The sequence below is a fragment of the Bos indicus genome, chromosome 9, assembly GCF_029378745.1.
Source record: "Bos indicus isolate NIAB-ARS_2022 breed Sahiwal x Tharparkar chromosome 9, NIAB-ARS_B.indTharparkar_mat_pri_1.0, whole genome shotgun sequence".
Lineage (NCBI taxonomy): Eukaryota > Metazoa > Chordata > Mammalia > Artiodactyla > Bovidae > Bos > Bos indicus.
In genome coordinates this window covers 15,820,125-15,833,602 of record NC_091768.1, presented here as the reverse complement: position 1 = coordinate 15,833,602, position 13,478 = coordinate 15,820,125, and the positions used below count along the sequence as shown (strand labels likewise).

The 13,478-nt window shown below is 38.7% G+C and overlaps 1 protein-coding gene across 8 annotated transcripts in view; it reads right to left on the bottom strand.

The window, feature by feature from the left end:
• Window positions 1-13,478, bottom strand: part of MYO6 (myosin VI) — a 159,570-nt gene that overhangs the window by 32,481 nt on the left and 113,611 nt on the right. For all 8 annotated transcript variants that reach the window (XM_070795753.1, XM_070795756.1, XM_070795757.1 and 5 more), the window contains exons 16-20: window positions 12,289-12,416; window positions 9,438-9,533; window positions 8,975-9,148; window positions 5,737-5,775; window positions 4,040-4,133 (exon numbers count right to left, since the gene is read on the bottom strand). In XM_070795753.1, coding sequence (XP_070651854.1) covers window positions 4,040-4,133; window positions 5,737-5,775; window positions 8,975-9,148; window positions 9,438-9,533; window positions 12,289-12,416 — 531 coding nt within the window. The remainder of the gene's footprint in view (window positions 1-4,039; window positions 4,134-5,736; window positions 5,776-8,974; window positions 9,149-9,437; window positions 9,534-12,288; window positions 12,417-13,478) is intronic.

The window sequence follows — 13,478 nt, the reverse complement described above, 5'->3', positions numbered from 1 at the left end:
ACAGCACTGATGGAAGTGAGAAGAGATACAAGTCCAACAAGAGACACCCAGGTGGAAGAAGACGACCCTGCGCAGCAGGCAGGAATGGCCAAGCATTCAGGAGAAGCAGGGACACACGCTGTTTTAGCAGCCAAGGAAAGGCGATGTTACAGGGACAGAGCGGAGCCTGACGCTGCTGCAGTCCACTGAGATGAGGTCTGCAAAGAAACGCCTAATTCAGGATCAGGAGAGTCACCAGAGATCCTACCCAGAATCATCCTGGTGAAAGCTGATTTCTCCTGGGCTCAAGAGTGAGTGGAAGGCAGGAAACTGAGAAAGCGAGAAGAGAATATTCTTGGAGAGAAAAGCAAAACCTGGAGAACAGAAAGTAAGGCCAGAGATGGGACGGGAGTGGGAAGGAAATGCTGGTGAGAGGGAAAGAAGAGGTTCAGAGGGAGAGGCCGTCTCAGATCTTCAGTACAGGTCGTCAGTACTCAAGGTTCCTGAGAAGGCAGGGAGGGATGAATCCAAAACACTACAGTCTCAATGAGGAAGAGAGGCACTTTCTACTTTCCATCAGGAGGGAAGGTATGCAGGCAAAGATATTTGGCGGCACACAGGTAAGGCGTTCAGCTTTTGAGTAAAAACAGGTGAGGCTGCTTGTTGGCAGAGGCTCGGGGCAGGGTGAGTCAGACTGGCCTCTGGGGAGAAACAAAACCTGCTGGCCAGGGAAACTCGGTGGGTGGGTATGAGAACCCTTTGAAGGTTAGCGATCATGAGTTTACAACAGCGCCAATCTGCCTTGCCCACCTTCTCCATGCAGATGAGGAGAAAACCATTCATGGACAGCTAGGGTTTTATGAGAGGGGTCGGGGTAGACGCAGCTGAAAGCCGAAGAACTGATGCTTTTGAACTGTGGTGTTGGAGAGTCCCTTGGACTGAAAGGAGATCCAACCAGTCCATCCTAAAGGAATTCAGTCCTGAATATTCATTGGAAGGACTGATGCTGAAGCTGAAACTCCAATATTTTGGCCACCTGATGCAAAGAACTGACTCGTTTGAAAAGACCCTGATGCTAGGAAAGACTGAAGGCAGGAGAAGGGGACGACAAAGGATGAGATTTGGACAGCATCACCGACTCAATGGACATGAGTTTCAGTAAGCTCCGGGAGTTGGCAGTGAACACAGAGGCCTGGTGTGCTGCAGTCAACGGGGTCGCAGAGAGTCGGATACGACTGAGTGACTGAACTGAACTGAACTGAACTGAAGCTTATATAATTGGGGGAGGGCTCTTTAAGAAATAACTACGAAATTATAAATTACAAAGAATATAATATCAGGTACAGGGTTCTGAAAGGAGCCCATATAAACAAGGCACTCCATAGCTAAAGCGACCTCAGCTTTCTAATACATCTGCCACCAAGAGGAGCAAGAAATGGAGTCCGGTTGGCAAGAGAGTTTCAGGAAGTGTCCCAAGACTGAATCTATAGGAAGGAAAAGGCTGTGCCCTGGAAGAGGCAGGGGTGGTATGAGAAGGACAGAGGATGGGCACAGGATAAAGAAAACAGTCCCGGGCCTCTGACCTACATGACTGGGTCAGGTTTTGGTGTCCTTGCTTCTCACTCTACTACTTGTAAAAAAAAAAAATTGAAAGCACACTTCCCTTGGCTCCCGTGGGACTTTTCTGCACTTAGTTAAACCATCACTCTCTACCCCTCACCTGGCCGTGTCTGTCCTTTCTCAAGGGCACTGTGTTGTTTGTTTTTAATAAGTAGTAGAGTGAGAAGCGAGGACAACAAAACCTGACCCAGTTACATGGGGAATGAACTGCTGTGGGACTGAGAAGGCCATGGAAAGAAAGCCACAGAGAGCACCCATAGAGGAGATCTGGGTTCGCAGCTTAAGAGTTTTTTTGGTTTTCTGAATTATTTTTTATTTTTTAATTGGAGGAAAATTGCTTCACTATGTCCTGTTGGTTTCTGCCATACAATAATGCAAATCAGCCATAATTATACATATATCCCCTTCAGACATGAAACAACAGACTGGTTCAAAATTGGGAAAGGAGTACGTCAAGGCTGTATATTGTCAGCCTGCTTGTTTAACTTACACACAGAGTACATCATTCAAAATGCCAGGCCGGATGAAGCTCAAGCTGGAAGCAAGGTTGCCGAGGGATATATCAATAACCTCAGATATGCAGACGACACCACCCTTATGGCAGAAAGTGTAAAAGAACTAAAGAGCCTCTTGATGAAAGTGAAAGAGAGAGTGAAAAAGCTGGCTTAAAACTCAACATTCAGAAAACTAAGATCATGGCATCTGGTCGCACCACTTCATGGCAAAAAATGGGGAAACAATGGAAACAGTGACAAAGTTTATTTTCTTGGACTGCAAAATCACTGCAGATGGTGACTGCAGCCATGAAATTTAAAGATGCTTGTTCCTTGGAAGAAAACCTATGACAAAACTAGACAGCATATTAAAAAGCAGACATCAGTTTGCTGACAAAGGTCCGTATAGTCAAAGCTATGGTTTTTCCAGTAGTCATGTACAGATGTGAGAACTGGACCATAAAGAAGGTTGAGCACTTAAGAATTGATGCTTTCAAATTGTGGTGCTGGAGAAAACTCTTGAGAGTCCTTTGGACAGCAAGGTGATCAAACCAATTCATTCTAAGGAAATCAACTGTGAATATTCATTGGAAGGACTGATTCTGTAGTTCCAATACTTTGGCCACCTGATGTGAAGAGCCGACTCATTAGAAAAGACCCTGATGCTGGGAAAGACTGAAGGCAGGAAGAGAAGAGGGCAACAGAGGATGAGATGGCTGGATGGCATCACCAACTCAATGGACATGAGTTTGAGCAAACTCTGGGAGATAGGTAAGAACAGGTGTGCTGCAGTCCATGGGGTAACAAAAAGTCAGACATGACTGAGCAAGTGAACAACAACCCCTTCTTCTCCCTCTTGAGCCTCCCACCTCTCTAGGTCATCACAGAGCACCAGGATGGGCTCCCTGTGTTAAACAGTAACTTTACACCAGCTATGTATTTTATACATGGTGGTATATATATGTGAATGCTACTTTCTCCATTCATCTCAATTTTTCCTTTCCCTGCTGTGTCCACAAGCTTGTTCTCTGTATCTGTGTCTCCATTCCTTCCCTGCAAATAGGTTCATTAATACCATTTTTCTAGATTCCGTATGTATGTGTTAACATATATTTGTTTTTCTCTTTTTGACTTACTCCACTCTGTATAACAGGTTCTAGGTTCATCCAACTCACTAGAACTGACTCAAATGCATTCTTTTTTTTATGGCTGAATTGTATTCCATTGCGTGTATGCACCACATCTTCTTTATCTATTCATCTGTCAATGGACATCTAGGTTGCTTCCATGTCCTGGCTATGGTAAAGAGTACTGCTATGAACACTGCGGGGAGCGGGGTGGCCAGGGGGTGGAATTCTCAGGTGGCACAGTGGTAAAGAACTCACTTGCTAATGAAAGAGACATGTGTTCAATCCCCAGGTCAGGAAGATCCCCTGGAATAGAAAATGGCAACCCACTCCAGTATTCTTGCCAGGACAATTCCAGGGACAGAGGAGGCTGGTGGGCTACCATCCATGGGGTTGCAAGGAGTGTGCCACAAGTGAGCACACACACATGTAACTACTATGAACACTGGAATATGAATATTTTTTCAATTATGGTTTTCTCAGGGTATACTCCCAGTAGTGGGAATGCTGGGTCATATGACAGTTTTATTCCTAGTTTTTAAAAGAATCTTCATACTGTTCTCCACAGTTGAAAAGCTTTTATAAATTATACTTCAATGAGGTAAAAGATTATTGTGAAATAATACTATACACCAATATTGTTCAAATAATTTGTCCACCTTTCTTTTCTTATAAATAAAGGAATATAAAAGTCTTATTGTGCTTAAAAATAATCAAGATAGTTGTGAATTATTTGAATACACTGGATGTATTAAATTGTATTTGAACTAAATAAGACTCTTGATACACTCCAACACAGATTATAAAATAGAGAAATACCTGAACACTGAAGCTGCGACAGAATTTGAGCTCCTTCAAAGTCATGGCTTGTCATCTTTAAATTAGGCTTGATACAGCGAATAAAGCTTGCTCCCTAGAAGAATAAAGGTACTTTAAAACATAATACATGCAGCATTCTTCTTTTTCTAAGAATTCTAGCAACTTTCAGAGCATATTATCATTAAGTTATGAGCTTCTCTTAAAATAATCACTAAGGAACTTAAAACAACTAGCATACTTTTACAATGTAAAGCATTTATATAGTAATAATGTTAGAAAAATACTGTTTTATATTTGAGTGCAAAAAACTGTGTTATTGTAAAAAGAAAAGTCTTTCATAATAAAATATGTCAATATATTTAAACAATATATTTCATAGGATGGCATACATGTGATTATACTCCACATTTAAATGTATTTATGTGCTATGCTGCTGTGATAAGAAAACTGCCCTATGACAAGATGAGCAAATAAAATTATGCCTCTTAAAATTTAGGGCAAAGTAATAAAAAAAAAAAATCAACTTTTCTCATCGTTCTACTTTAGAAACATACAGTAGGTCCCTGAGCTGCACTACTGTACATCTTAAAGTTTTGTTAAATGGTATGTATTTTAAAAAGCTTAAAGGCATTCATTTGGAGTCAGTGACCAGATCATGCTGAACGAGGCAGAGAGAACACTGCCACAGACACAGTGAGACTGCTGGGGACTGAAGCTGATACACTGAACATCCAAGTAACGGCTTCTCTTCCAAGCAGTCACACCTGCAAAGCTCAACAGTTATATCAACAATGATGCTCACTGCAAATGCTTTTAGATACTTTTTAGAAAAGCCTTTAAAAAAAAACACACAACTATAATATAATCGTTTAACAGTAGCATCACATTTGGATGATAAAAATAAAATACCTCATCAGGTTTAGTTTTCAAAGAAGTTTTGTCCTTAAGAGATAAATATTTGCAAACAATGAAGATATTTAAGAGAATTTCTTAATGGTTTCAAAAGCAAGTCTAACAATAAATTAAGCAATAATAGCACAGAGAATAAATATTTGGCTTTTCAAAATGACTACTTGAAAATGAAGAGTATTTAGTTAAGTTCTGTGGATTTGTTTAAAAAATAATCTTCTCCTGAAGTCATGCTTCATTAACATAAGCCACATATCAAATTTCTTTCTATGGTGAATTTTCTTTAAACAAACAGAGGGAATTAAAATGTCCAGTTTTTAAAAAAGCCTCTGGGGAACTACTGCCTCTATTATATGGCATAAAAATTCTACATCCATTTTTTCCATATCAACACTGTCACATCATGCTGTCCTGTAACACTGAATGTTACCACCAGAGAAGTACAATGAAAATGAATTACATGCACTGTCTTTAATCCTAAAAAATACATCTTCCTTCTCCATAATAACTAATTGTTTTCACTCTCCTGAAGTTACAGGATAATCTTAGTAACATTCAGAGAATTCTTTATGTTTATAGCAATTTAACTGCACACATACATTTGACTTGTCTTCAGAACAAACCTAACCAAAATGATAACCATTTTAAAAACTGATTTTCTTTCAATGAGAAAATTTTTTTTAATAAATTTTTAATTATTCCAAGTTTACTGTGCTTATTTTAATAATTACTAATAATAGTTTAAGAAGATCATTTAAAAACCCTTTTTTTTTTTAAAGTATACTCACTGTACTTCGAAGTTTATCCAGAAGCAAATTTAACTGTGTCTGTAGAAGAAATCATTTCATTATTTCAGAAAGCAAAAGTACACAACACCATAAGTAAAAATTAGCTCTTCAACATGCAATAATGCTCATCTACAACATGTTACAATTTAACAGCTCTACACAATCTCTTTAACAGAGAGTAACATGCAAAAATGTATGGCTAATACATAACACCAAGGACAATAACTTCAATATACAGAACTTGTGTAATTAAAAGACTGAAAATTAGCAATACTAGAAAACATACATGCATGCTTGGAGGTGGGGTGAATGAGGAAAAAGGATACAAGCAATGAAAGAAGTAAATGAAAATGCAGGTGTGATGCATTCAAAAAGGAATCGATGCAGCAGTATGTGAATACGTGGCCAGCTGGGTGTAGCTTGTGTCACACTCCATTAAGGAGGAGGGTGTGTTTAAAATATCCACTCATGCTATATATTAGAACTGTTTTATGTAACACCTATCATAAATGAAACCAACCTGCCTATCTGTTGAAAGCCTCTTTACTGTTTTAAAATCTCTCATTTCAATTATTTTTAAAGGCTAGGACAATTTTCTCAAAGCAAAATTCACAACAGACACTATAAGTAGTTACTGTGCTTTACTTTTTAAAATAATATTAAGTGATTATAATTTACTCTGGCTCAGGACGTTAAAATCATATATTCCCTTTCCTTCTCTGCAAAGTAAATTGTGTAAAATTGTTATATTGATTTTATACTGGGATGCTTACTGTACTACTTAACAAAAGATAAATTAACATATCTACTTATAGCTATATTTAGTAATAATAATAGGTATACTTTACTGAATGCTTTCTATGAGTCAAACACTGCTCAAAGCTTTTCACAGGTACTGTCTAGTTTAATCTGCACAACTCTAATTAGGGATATATTAGTCTCATTTTACAGGTGAAAGCATTGAGGCCCAGAGAGATAAATTATTTGCCAAGATCATGGAGCTAGTAAAGGCAAAACCAAGATTCTAACAAAGGCCTAACACCAAGGTTCATTCTCTTAAGCACAATACTCCAGCACACTTCACACATTATAGGCTTAAGTTATAAAAACACAATGAATTTAGATTAAAAGAATACACCCATTTATCTGGTTGCCACAGTTTTGACAACCTTAACCAGTCTGGACCAGCACACAAATGAAAACCAAGTGTAAGAGCCGCTAATTTGGAAAGAAAATGACTGCCACAAAGCCCATGGTTCCTAATCCATAGCACAGTACTCTCCCCAAAAATGGAGATAAAGTGAGAATGAAGAATAGAAGCAGCAAAAATGAACTACAGTATCTGAGAGAAGAGGGAAGAATGTCCATTACCAAAGACTAGTGGTCAAAGACCACAAGGCATAACAGCCTTATGCAACTCATGCTTTATTTGTATTTTATTTTAAAACATACAATTGCTCCTGTATATAATAAAAGAATAAGATTTTCATTAAAAAGAAAAACTTTTTCTAAAACACTAATAGTAAAAGAGTTCTGTTTCGATAACCTGAAAACGTCACATTTCACTGGAAAGCCTCTGGTTCTCAGTGATGCTCAGTAGTGTAAATGCTAGCCTGTTTTGTTTTATTGCCACACATAACTTGAATTTAATAAACTATTCTACTATACTTAAAAACAAGAATTACTATTATTTCATTTCAAAGCATCACAACAGAACACTTTGAAATTTTATTATTAATGTTACAGCTTTTAGTTACAGTTTTCAAGTAGTCTGAAGTGCAAAATGCATCCTATTGCATTTAAGCAATTTTAAGCACTTAAAGTCTTAACATAAACTACCTTAGTCCAAAGAATTTTAAGAATGTTTTTTATTGTATTTATATAAACTGTCTAAAATTTCAAGTGTGTTCTTGCCAGCAATACTAATATATCATGTAGGAAAATACTTAATAAATGATCTCTATTTCATACAGACTACTGTACTATTTTAAACCAATCTGTCAGCACATGTTTATGTAAGAATTTAAGAATATCCAAATAAGAGAAAGAATACTCAAGAGAAGAAGCTCATAATTAATAAGAGTTTAAGACCTTTTATTCAGTTACCTGAAAAATATGTGACAAGCTTTCTCTTATATCTATGCTTCAGCTTTTGTTTTATAACCATGATTTTATCAAGTTAGTTATTTAGAGCCCATTTCAGCCCACAGTGGATTTCAGGAAGCTTACATTATCAGTATCCTAGTATTCTGAGTCTTAATTAAATACTGTTCCTAATTAAATCATTTTTTAATATTTGAAGTACACAAAATGAAAGGCATATGTGGTTTTCTTATAAATGGAACAAGACTGTGGAAATGTATAAGAGAGAAATTAATTCTTTTTATTTTTTTCTATTCATTATCATTTATTCATTAAAAGTGATACAAAGTTTTTAAATTATCTTTTTATACACAAAATACTCAACAGTTAGAAACAAACAGGAGTGTTCCATTTCTTAGATGCATCATGTGACAATTCCCTGTCAGACCTCAAGGAATAAATAAATTCCTGATCCAAAATCAGTGAAACAAATGAAGTGTTCTTCAGCGTTAAACAATACGAAGGGTTTGCCACACCAAGTATTTATCTTTTATGGAAGTTATTAAAAGCTTTAATCAAATTTTAGTGTAATATGCACACCCAAAATGCACTATGAGAGAGAACACATTAAAAATGAACTACAAACTGAACCATTAACTGAGCCAGGCTTTAACACGGCAGCCGCTCTATTAAGGAGGAGTCCACGAAGGTGATCATTTACCTGAAGCCCCTGGCAGTGCCTGCTTTTCCTCTCTCAACTCAACTAGGCCTCTCTAGCCATCTCGAGCTGGACTACTCCAGCTAAAACAAAACTGCTGAATGAGGAAGGAAACAGAAAACACGTGGGAAAGAGAAGGTTTGAAGGTCAACCAGACAGTAAGCAGAAGCAAGAACATTAGGAGAAGCAATCAGACATGTGAAGCACCAAGAAGGAACACGTTCATAAAATTACAAGATTTCTGTATGTTCCGTTACTATGCCAACTTTATGTTCTTTTGTATACAAACATCAACAATTCAGGGTCTGCTCTTTGAATCTCACTCATGGGATTTCTCCGAGTGAACTACATTATCCACTGGATAGTGTAAAACACAATTTTTTAATACAGTAAGAGTAAAAAAAAAAAAAATTCTAGCAATACATTTGCCATAAATACCTTAAACTTGTTTCCCACACTGATGAAGCTAAGTTTTCCCGCTTTTTGTTTAGTGTCTTTGTTGTTATTTGTGGATGACTCAAATAATTCCCGGATAAATTTATCCCTGGATTCACATATTAAGGACTCAAGAGACATATGTAAGGCGTCATTATTTTTTTCCACAAACTGCGTCTGAAAAGCAAAGCAGACAGGAATGGTTCAGTCCATCTTGTGCTGATATTCCTTAACACGGTGCTGTCCAACAGAACACTCAGGTAACAGAAACGCTCTGCATCTGCGCTGTCCAATACAGCCACCACCAGCCACGGGGACAGCGAGCGCGTGAGATGTGGCCGGGTCCTGAGGGACTGAATTTTAAATTTTGCTTAACTTTAAAAAGCCAGATGTGGCTAGACATTATGGTATTGTACAGCGCAGCTTTAACATCGAATGGTTTTCTCCCTGTAAATGTTCTACTCACTGTTTCATAGCACACTGCCCCGGCAAAATGCCGGACGATGAAGCCTTCGTCATCTCGGATGTTCCTGTGAACTGCCAGCTTAGACTTTCTAGGAATCTGAAAATCAACACATACATCAGTCATTAAATTATCAAAAATATACAGTGTTAATAACTCCCTTTAGAAAACATCTGGGATGTGAAATACTTAAAATCAAAAAGGGAGTTTTCATACTTTATACAATCATATTGCTCCTTAAGTAAGCCTTCATGTACCAATAAAATCTAGCAAATATTTTTGGTCATAATCTCTTAGGAAGAAAAAAAAAAGGAATAAGACACAAAACAAAACAAAACCACATTATTTAGAAGCACATGCAAAACACAGCAGGCATTTTATAAAGTTAACTGTTTATGTCTAAAGTAGTAGCTGCTGAATTGTCATCTGGAGCACTTTTAAACCACCAGACCATTTACATGAGGTGATTCCTAGGTGTGACCAAGGTTGAGAAGCATTGTTCTACAGAAACACCTGAAATCAGCACAGGGACTCACCAACTGATTTTAGCCATGCCTCCTAACACTTTTACACAATGAGCCCAAATCTATTTGAAGAAAACAAAATCACTTTCTGGTTGTACTATCACTATAATATCTCATATTGGTATCATTTCTAAAAGTTTCCAAAATAAAAGATCACCTCTGACCCACAAAATAGCCTAAGGTTAAGAAAGACAATCTCATTTAAAAATGAAAAAGCTAAGACCCCATAACCTCACCAGGCTTCTCCTGGGTGAGAGAGCTGGCAGACAACAGAGCCTCCCCTCTGCGTGGCAGCAAACAGCACGAGTCAGAGGGTGGCCCTGGGATCAAGATGCCAGCCTGATGCCCAAATCCAACACTTTTTCTCTGTTCTAGGAAAGGAAGTCGCTTGCCCTCTCCATGCCCGTCCCCTCATCTCTAGCATGGGGAAGCAAGCAGGAGCAAGGGCAAAGGATTACTGTGAGCTTAGTCACTCAGTCGTGTCCGACTCTTTGTGACCCTACAGACTGTAGGCTGCCAGGCTCCTCTGTCCATGGGGATTCTCCAGGCAAGAACACTGGAATGGGCTGCCATGCCCTCTTCCAGGGGATCTTTGCAACCCAGGGACTGAACCCAGGTCTCCCACATTGCAGGCAGATTCTTTACCATCTGAGCCACCCGTGAAGCCATTATGAGGATTAAATAAAGTAATTCAAACAAAATGCTTAGAATGCACTTGGCACATGGCAAGCAATTCAATAAATGATTATCATTATTTATATTTTCAAAGAAACACAACAAAAGTAGTGAACCATACAAATTAGAATTTACTGCTGTGCTCTTGTTCTGTTTTGAGGAAAGTGACCAAAGCCCATTCCTGATGCTTTTGTTGGCTGTCCTTGGAGCACTATGTCTCAGAAACCTTGGTCACAATTTGTTGACCAGCAGTCAGTTCTCTTGGCAAAAGTGACTGTGCATCCAGACTGGTTCTCATAGAGAGCAGTGAATAAACAGGACGGGATACACGTCTTCAATCTTAGCGGAAGTTTTCCTGGGGACCCACGCTGTTTTATTTCTATCTCCACTGAAGTGAAGAGAGGCAGCCTTCACATCCCAAGATTTATTTAAGGACACAGAAGAACTGCAAGTCAATGAAACAGGTGGCTATGGGATGCAGTCTCCAGAGAAAGTTAGCATAATTACATCAGCTTTTTCAGTAAATGCCTTCAACCTGCTTATGTTATGATGTATGGAAACAAGAATATCTGCTTTCATTCACTTCAACTCCTGGACCCATCAAAGCAATGACTGTTATACTATGCCCCAGTCTCAAAACTGTAACAGTATAGGAGGCAACTGCAACTCTGAACAGCTTTTCTTTTCTCTTCCATCTTCCTTCCTTCCTGTCTTTGTTGTTCTAAGATGAGGTAGCAACTATCTACAAGGGTGAAATTAACATCCACATTTCTCTGTGCTACTCTGCTCATTCTGGGTCCAAGGACAGAGTTGTGTTTGGATTACGTCAGAGGATGTAGGTTGAGTGTAATGATGAACACAGAGCTACCTAAACAAAGAAAACTCCTTGAGATGCACACTCCAGCCTTATGGAGAATGGCCCTACTGATCACCACCACTGGCAGGGATTCAAGCACAGCTCTATGACACAACAGCAGTCTAGAGAATCAGGTCTTCTGACACTTTTTGGAAGAGTACTTCTCATTTATTTCTCTCTGTGTCTCTTTTTGTCTCTCTCTGTGTCTGTTTTACCCTTCAGCTAATTCTTCTGTTGCTTCAGCTTCTATGACCCTTTCTAAGCACAATTTCCATTCAAAACTCATAAGGAAAGAGCATCAAATGAAATTACTGATCATTAAATGAATTGCTTCTACCAGTCAGACTCTTAGCCACAAGCTTTGCTGGTTTTACAAACGTGCAGACAGGTGGCTGCATGTGACTCTAGGTCCTAACACCCCTGGGAAGTGATCCACTTCACACAATACCTAACAGAGCAACTGATGGCCACTTCATCCAGAAGGGAGAACATAAAAACAGTACATAAATGTACAAAAAAATGTACATAAATCTTTTTGTACATCTTATATAGGAGAAATGTATTTTATATCCAGCCAAAAAGGCCTTGATTGGATAGATCAGCAGCAGCAAAGATATACAGATATAAATTAATGGTCATCTATAGAAGACACAGTGCTGGATTAATTATAGAAGATGTATATAGTTGTTCAAAGCCTTACATAACTTAAGAGTCTAATTATCTAATATCTAACATCTAGCACATCTTTCTGAAAGTTTCTCTTCCAACCAGAGCCTCAATTTTGAAATGACAAACTCACAGAGAGTCGGAAATGGTCTTTGTGCTTCTGGTGAACTGCAGATGTGAAGTGTTGATCACTTGGCTGGGGAAGGCGATTTTCTTCATCCAAAATATCTAATATTCCCATTAATTTTGCTTCAATTAAATCTATTTCAAAAAATTCAAATATGACAGGGTAAAAACACAACACTTTAAACTTACTGATCACAAATTTTGAGGGCTGGTCAGAAACAAAGTAACATGATTTCACTGTTTTCTCTCAAAAGCTACAGAGAGTAAATGAATTTTATTTTACATCTGACAATTTATTAGAAAGCAACATCATATACTCAACACAGTTTAGAGAACAACTCTATAAAGAAAATGACTAACGTAATAACCATCCTGGCTGTAAGCTAGGACAGAGGCCAAAGAGCCAGCAACCTTCCTCTCCCAGATGACCTCTATATTCAAAATGAAGTAAAACTACAGAAGCTTTTGTAAGTGTAGGTTTTCAAAACTACTTACAGATATGGATTCAAAAGCTTTCCAGCAAAACTTCACCAACAACACGTATTTATGTTCCTTACATTCATATGTTTTGAATTTACTGCCTGCCCAAAACAACTATAAAATGTAAGCTGCTTAAATGCAGTAGATAGAACTGTTAAATGGGACAGACTCTAAAAGACAGGAATTAGGAACAAGATGGCAGAGGAGTAGGTGGACATCGAGTACATCTCTCTCTACGGATACATCAGGAACATAGTTTCAGACACAGAAGTGCATGCAGAACACCAGCTGAGAGTGGCCTGGAGTACCTGACCAGCAGAAAACAATATACAGAACCACGCAAAACCCGGTAGGAAAAAGGAACTAGGGGGAAACACAGGAGTGTTAGTATGGTTGTACCTGCCCTCGGCGGGTGGGGGAACTGAAGCAGGGGTCCAATCCCCACATCTGGGCAATTGTCTGAGTCAGAGGAGAAACATTTAAGGCTGAGAGTGAAACAGCTGATCTGTGGCAGCCTAAATGGAATGAGAATCAGACAGTCCTTGCCACAGCCATACATACCCTGGAGAGGGATGCAGGTCCCCTGGAAGGGGCAGCAGCTGGAAGCTGGAGTTTAGGGATTGTGGAGCAATCCCAGGGCAAGAGCTGCTGTTGACTGCAGAGAGACAGGCCAAGGGGATGTGAGGGAGGAGAATATGGTGGGAAATGCCTGTGGAG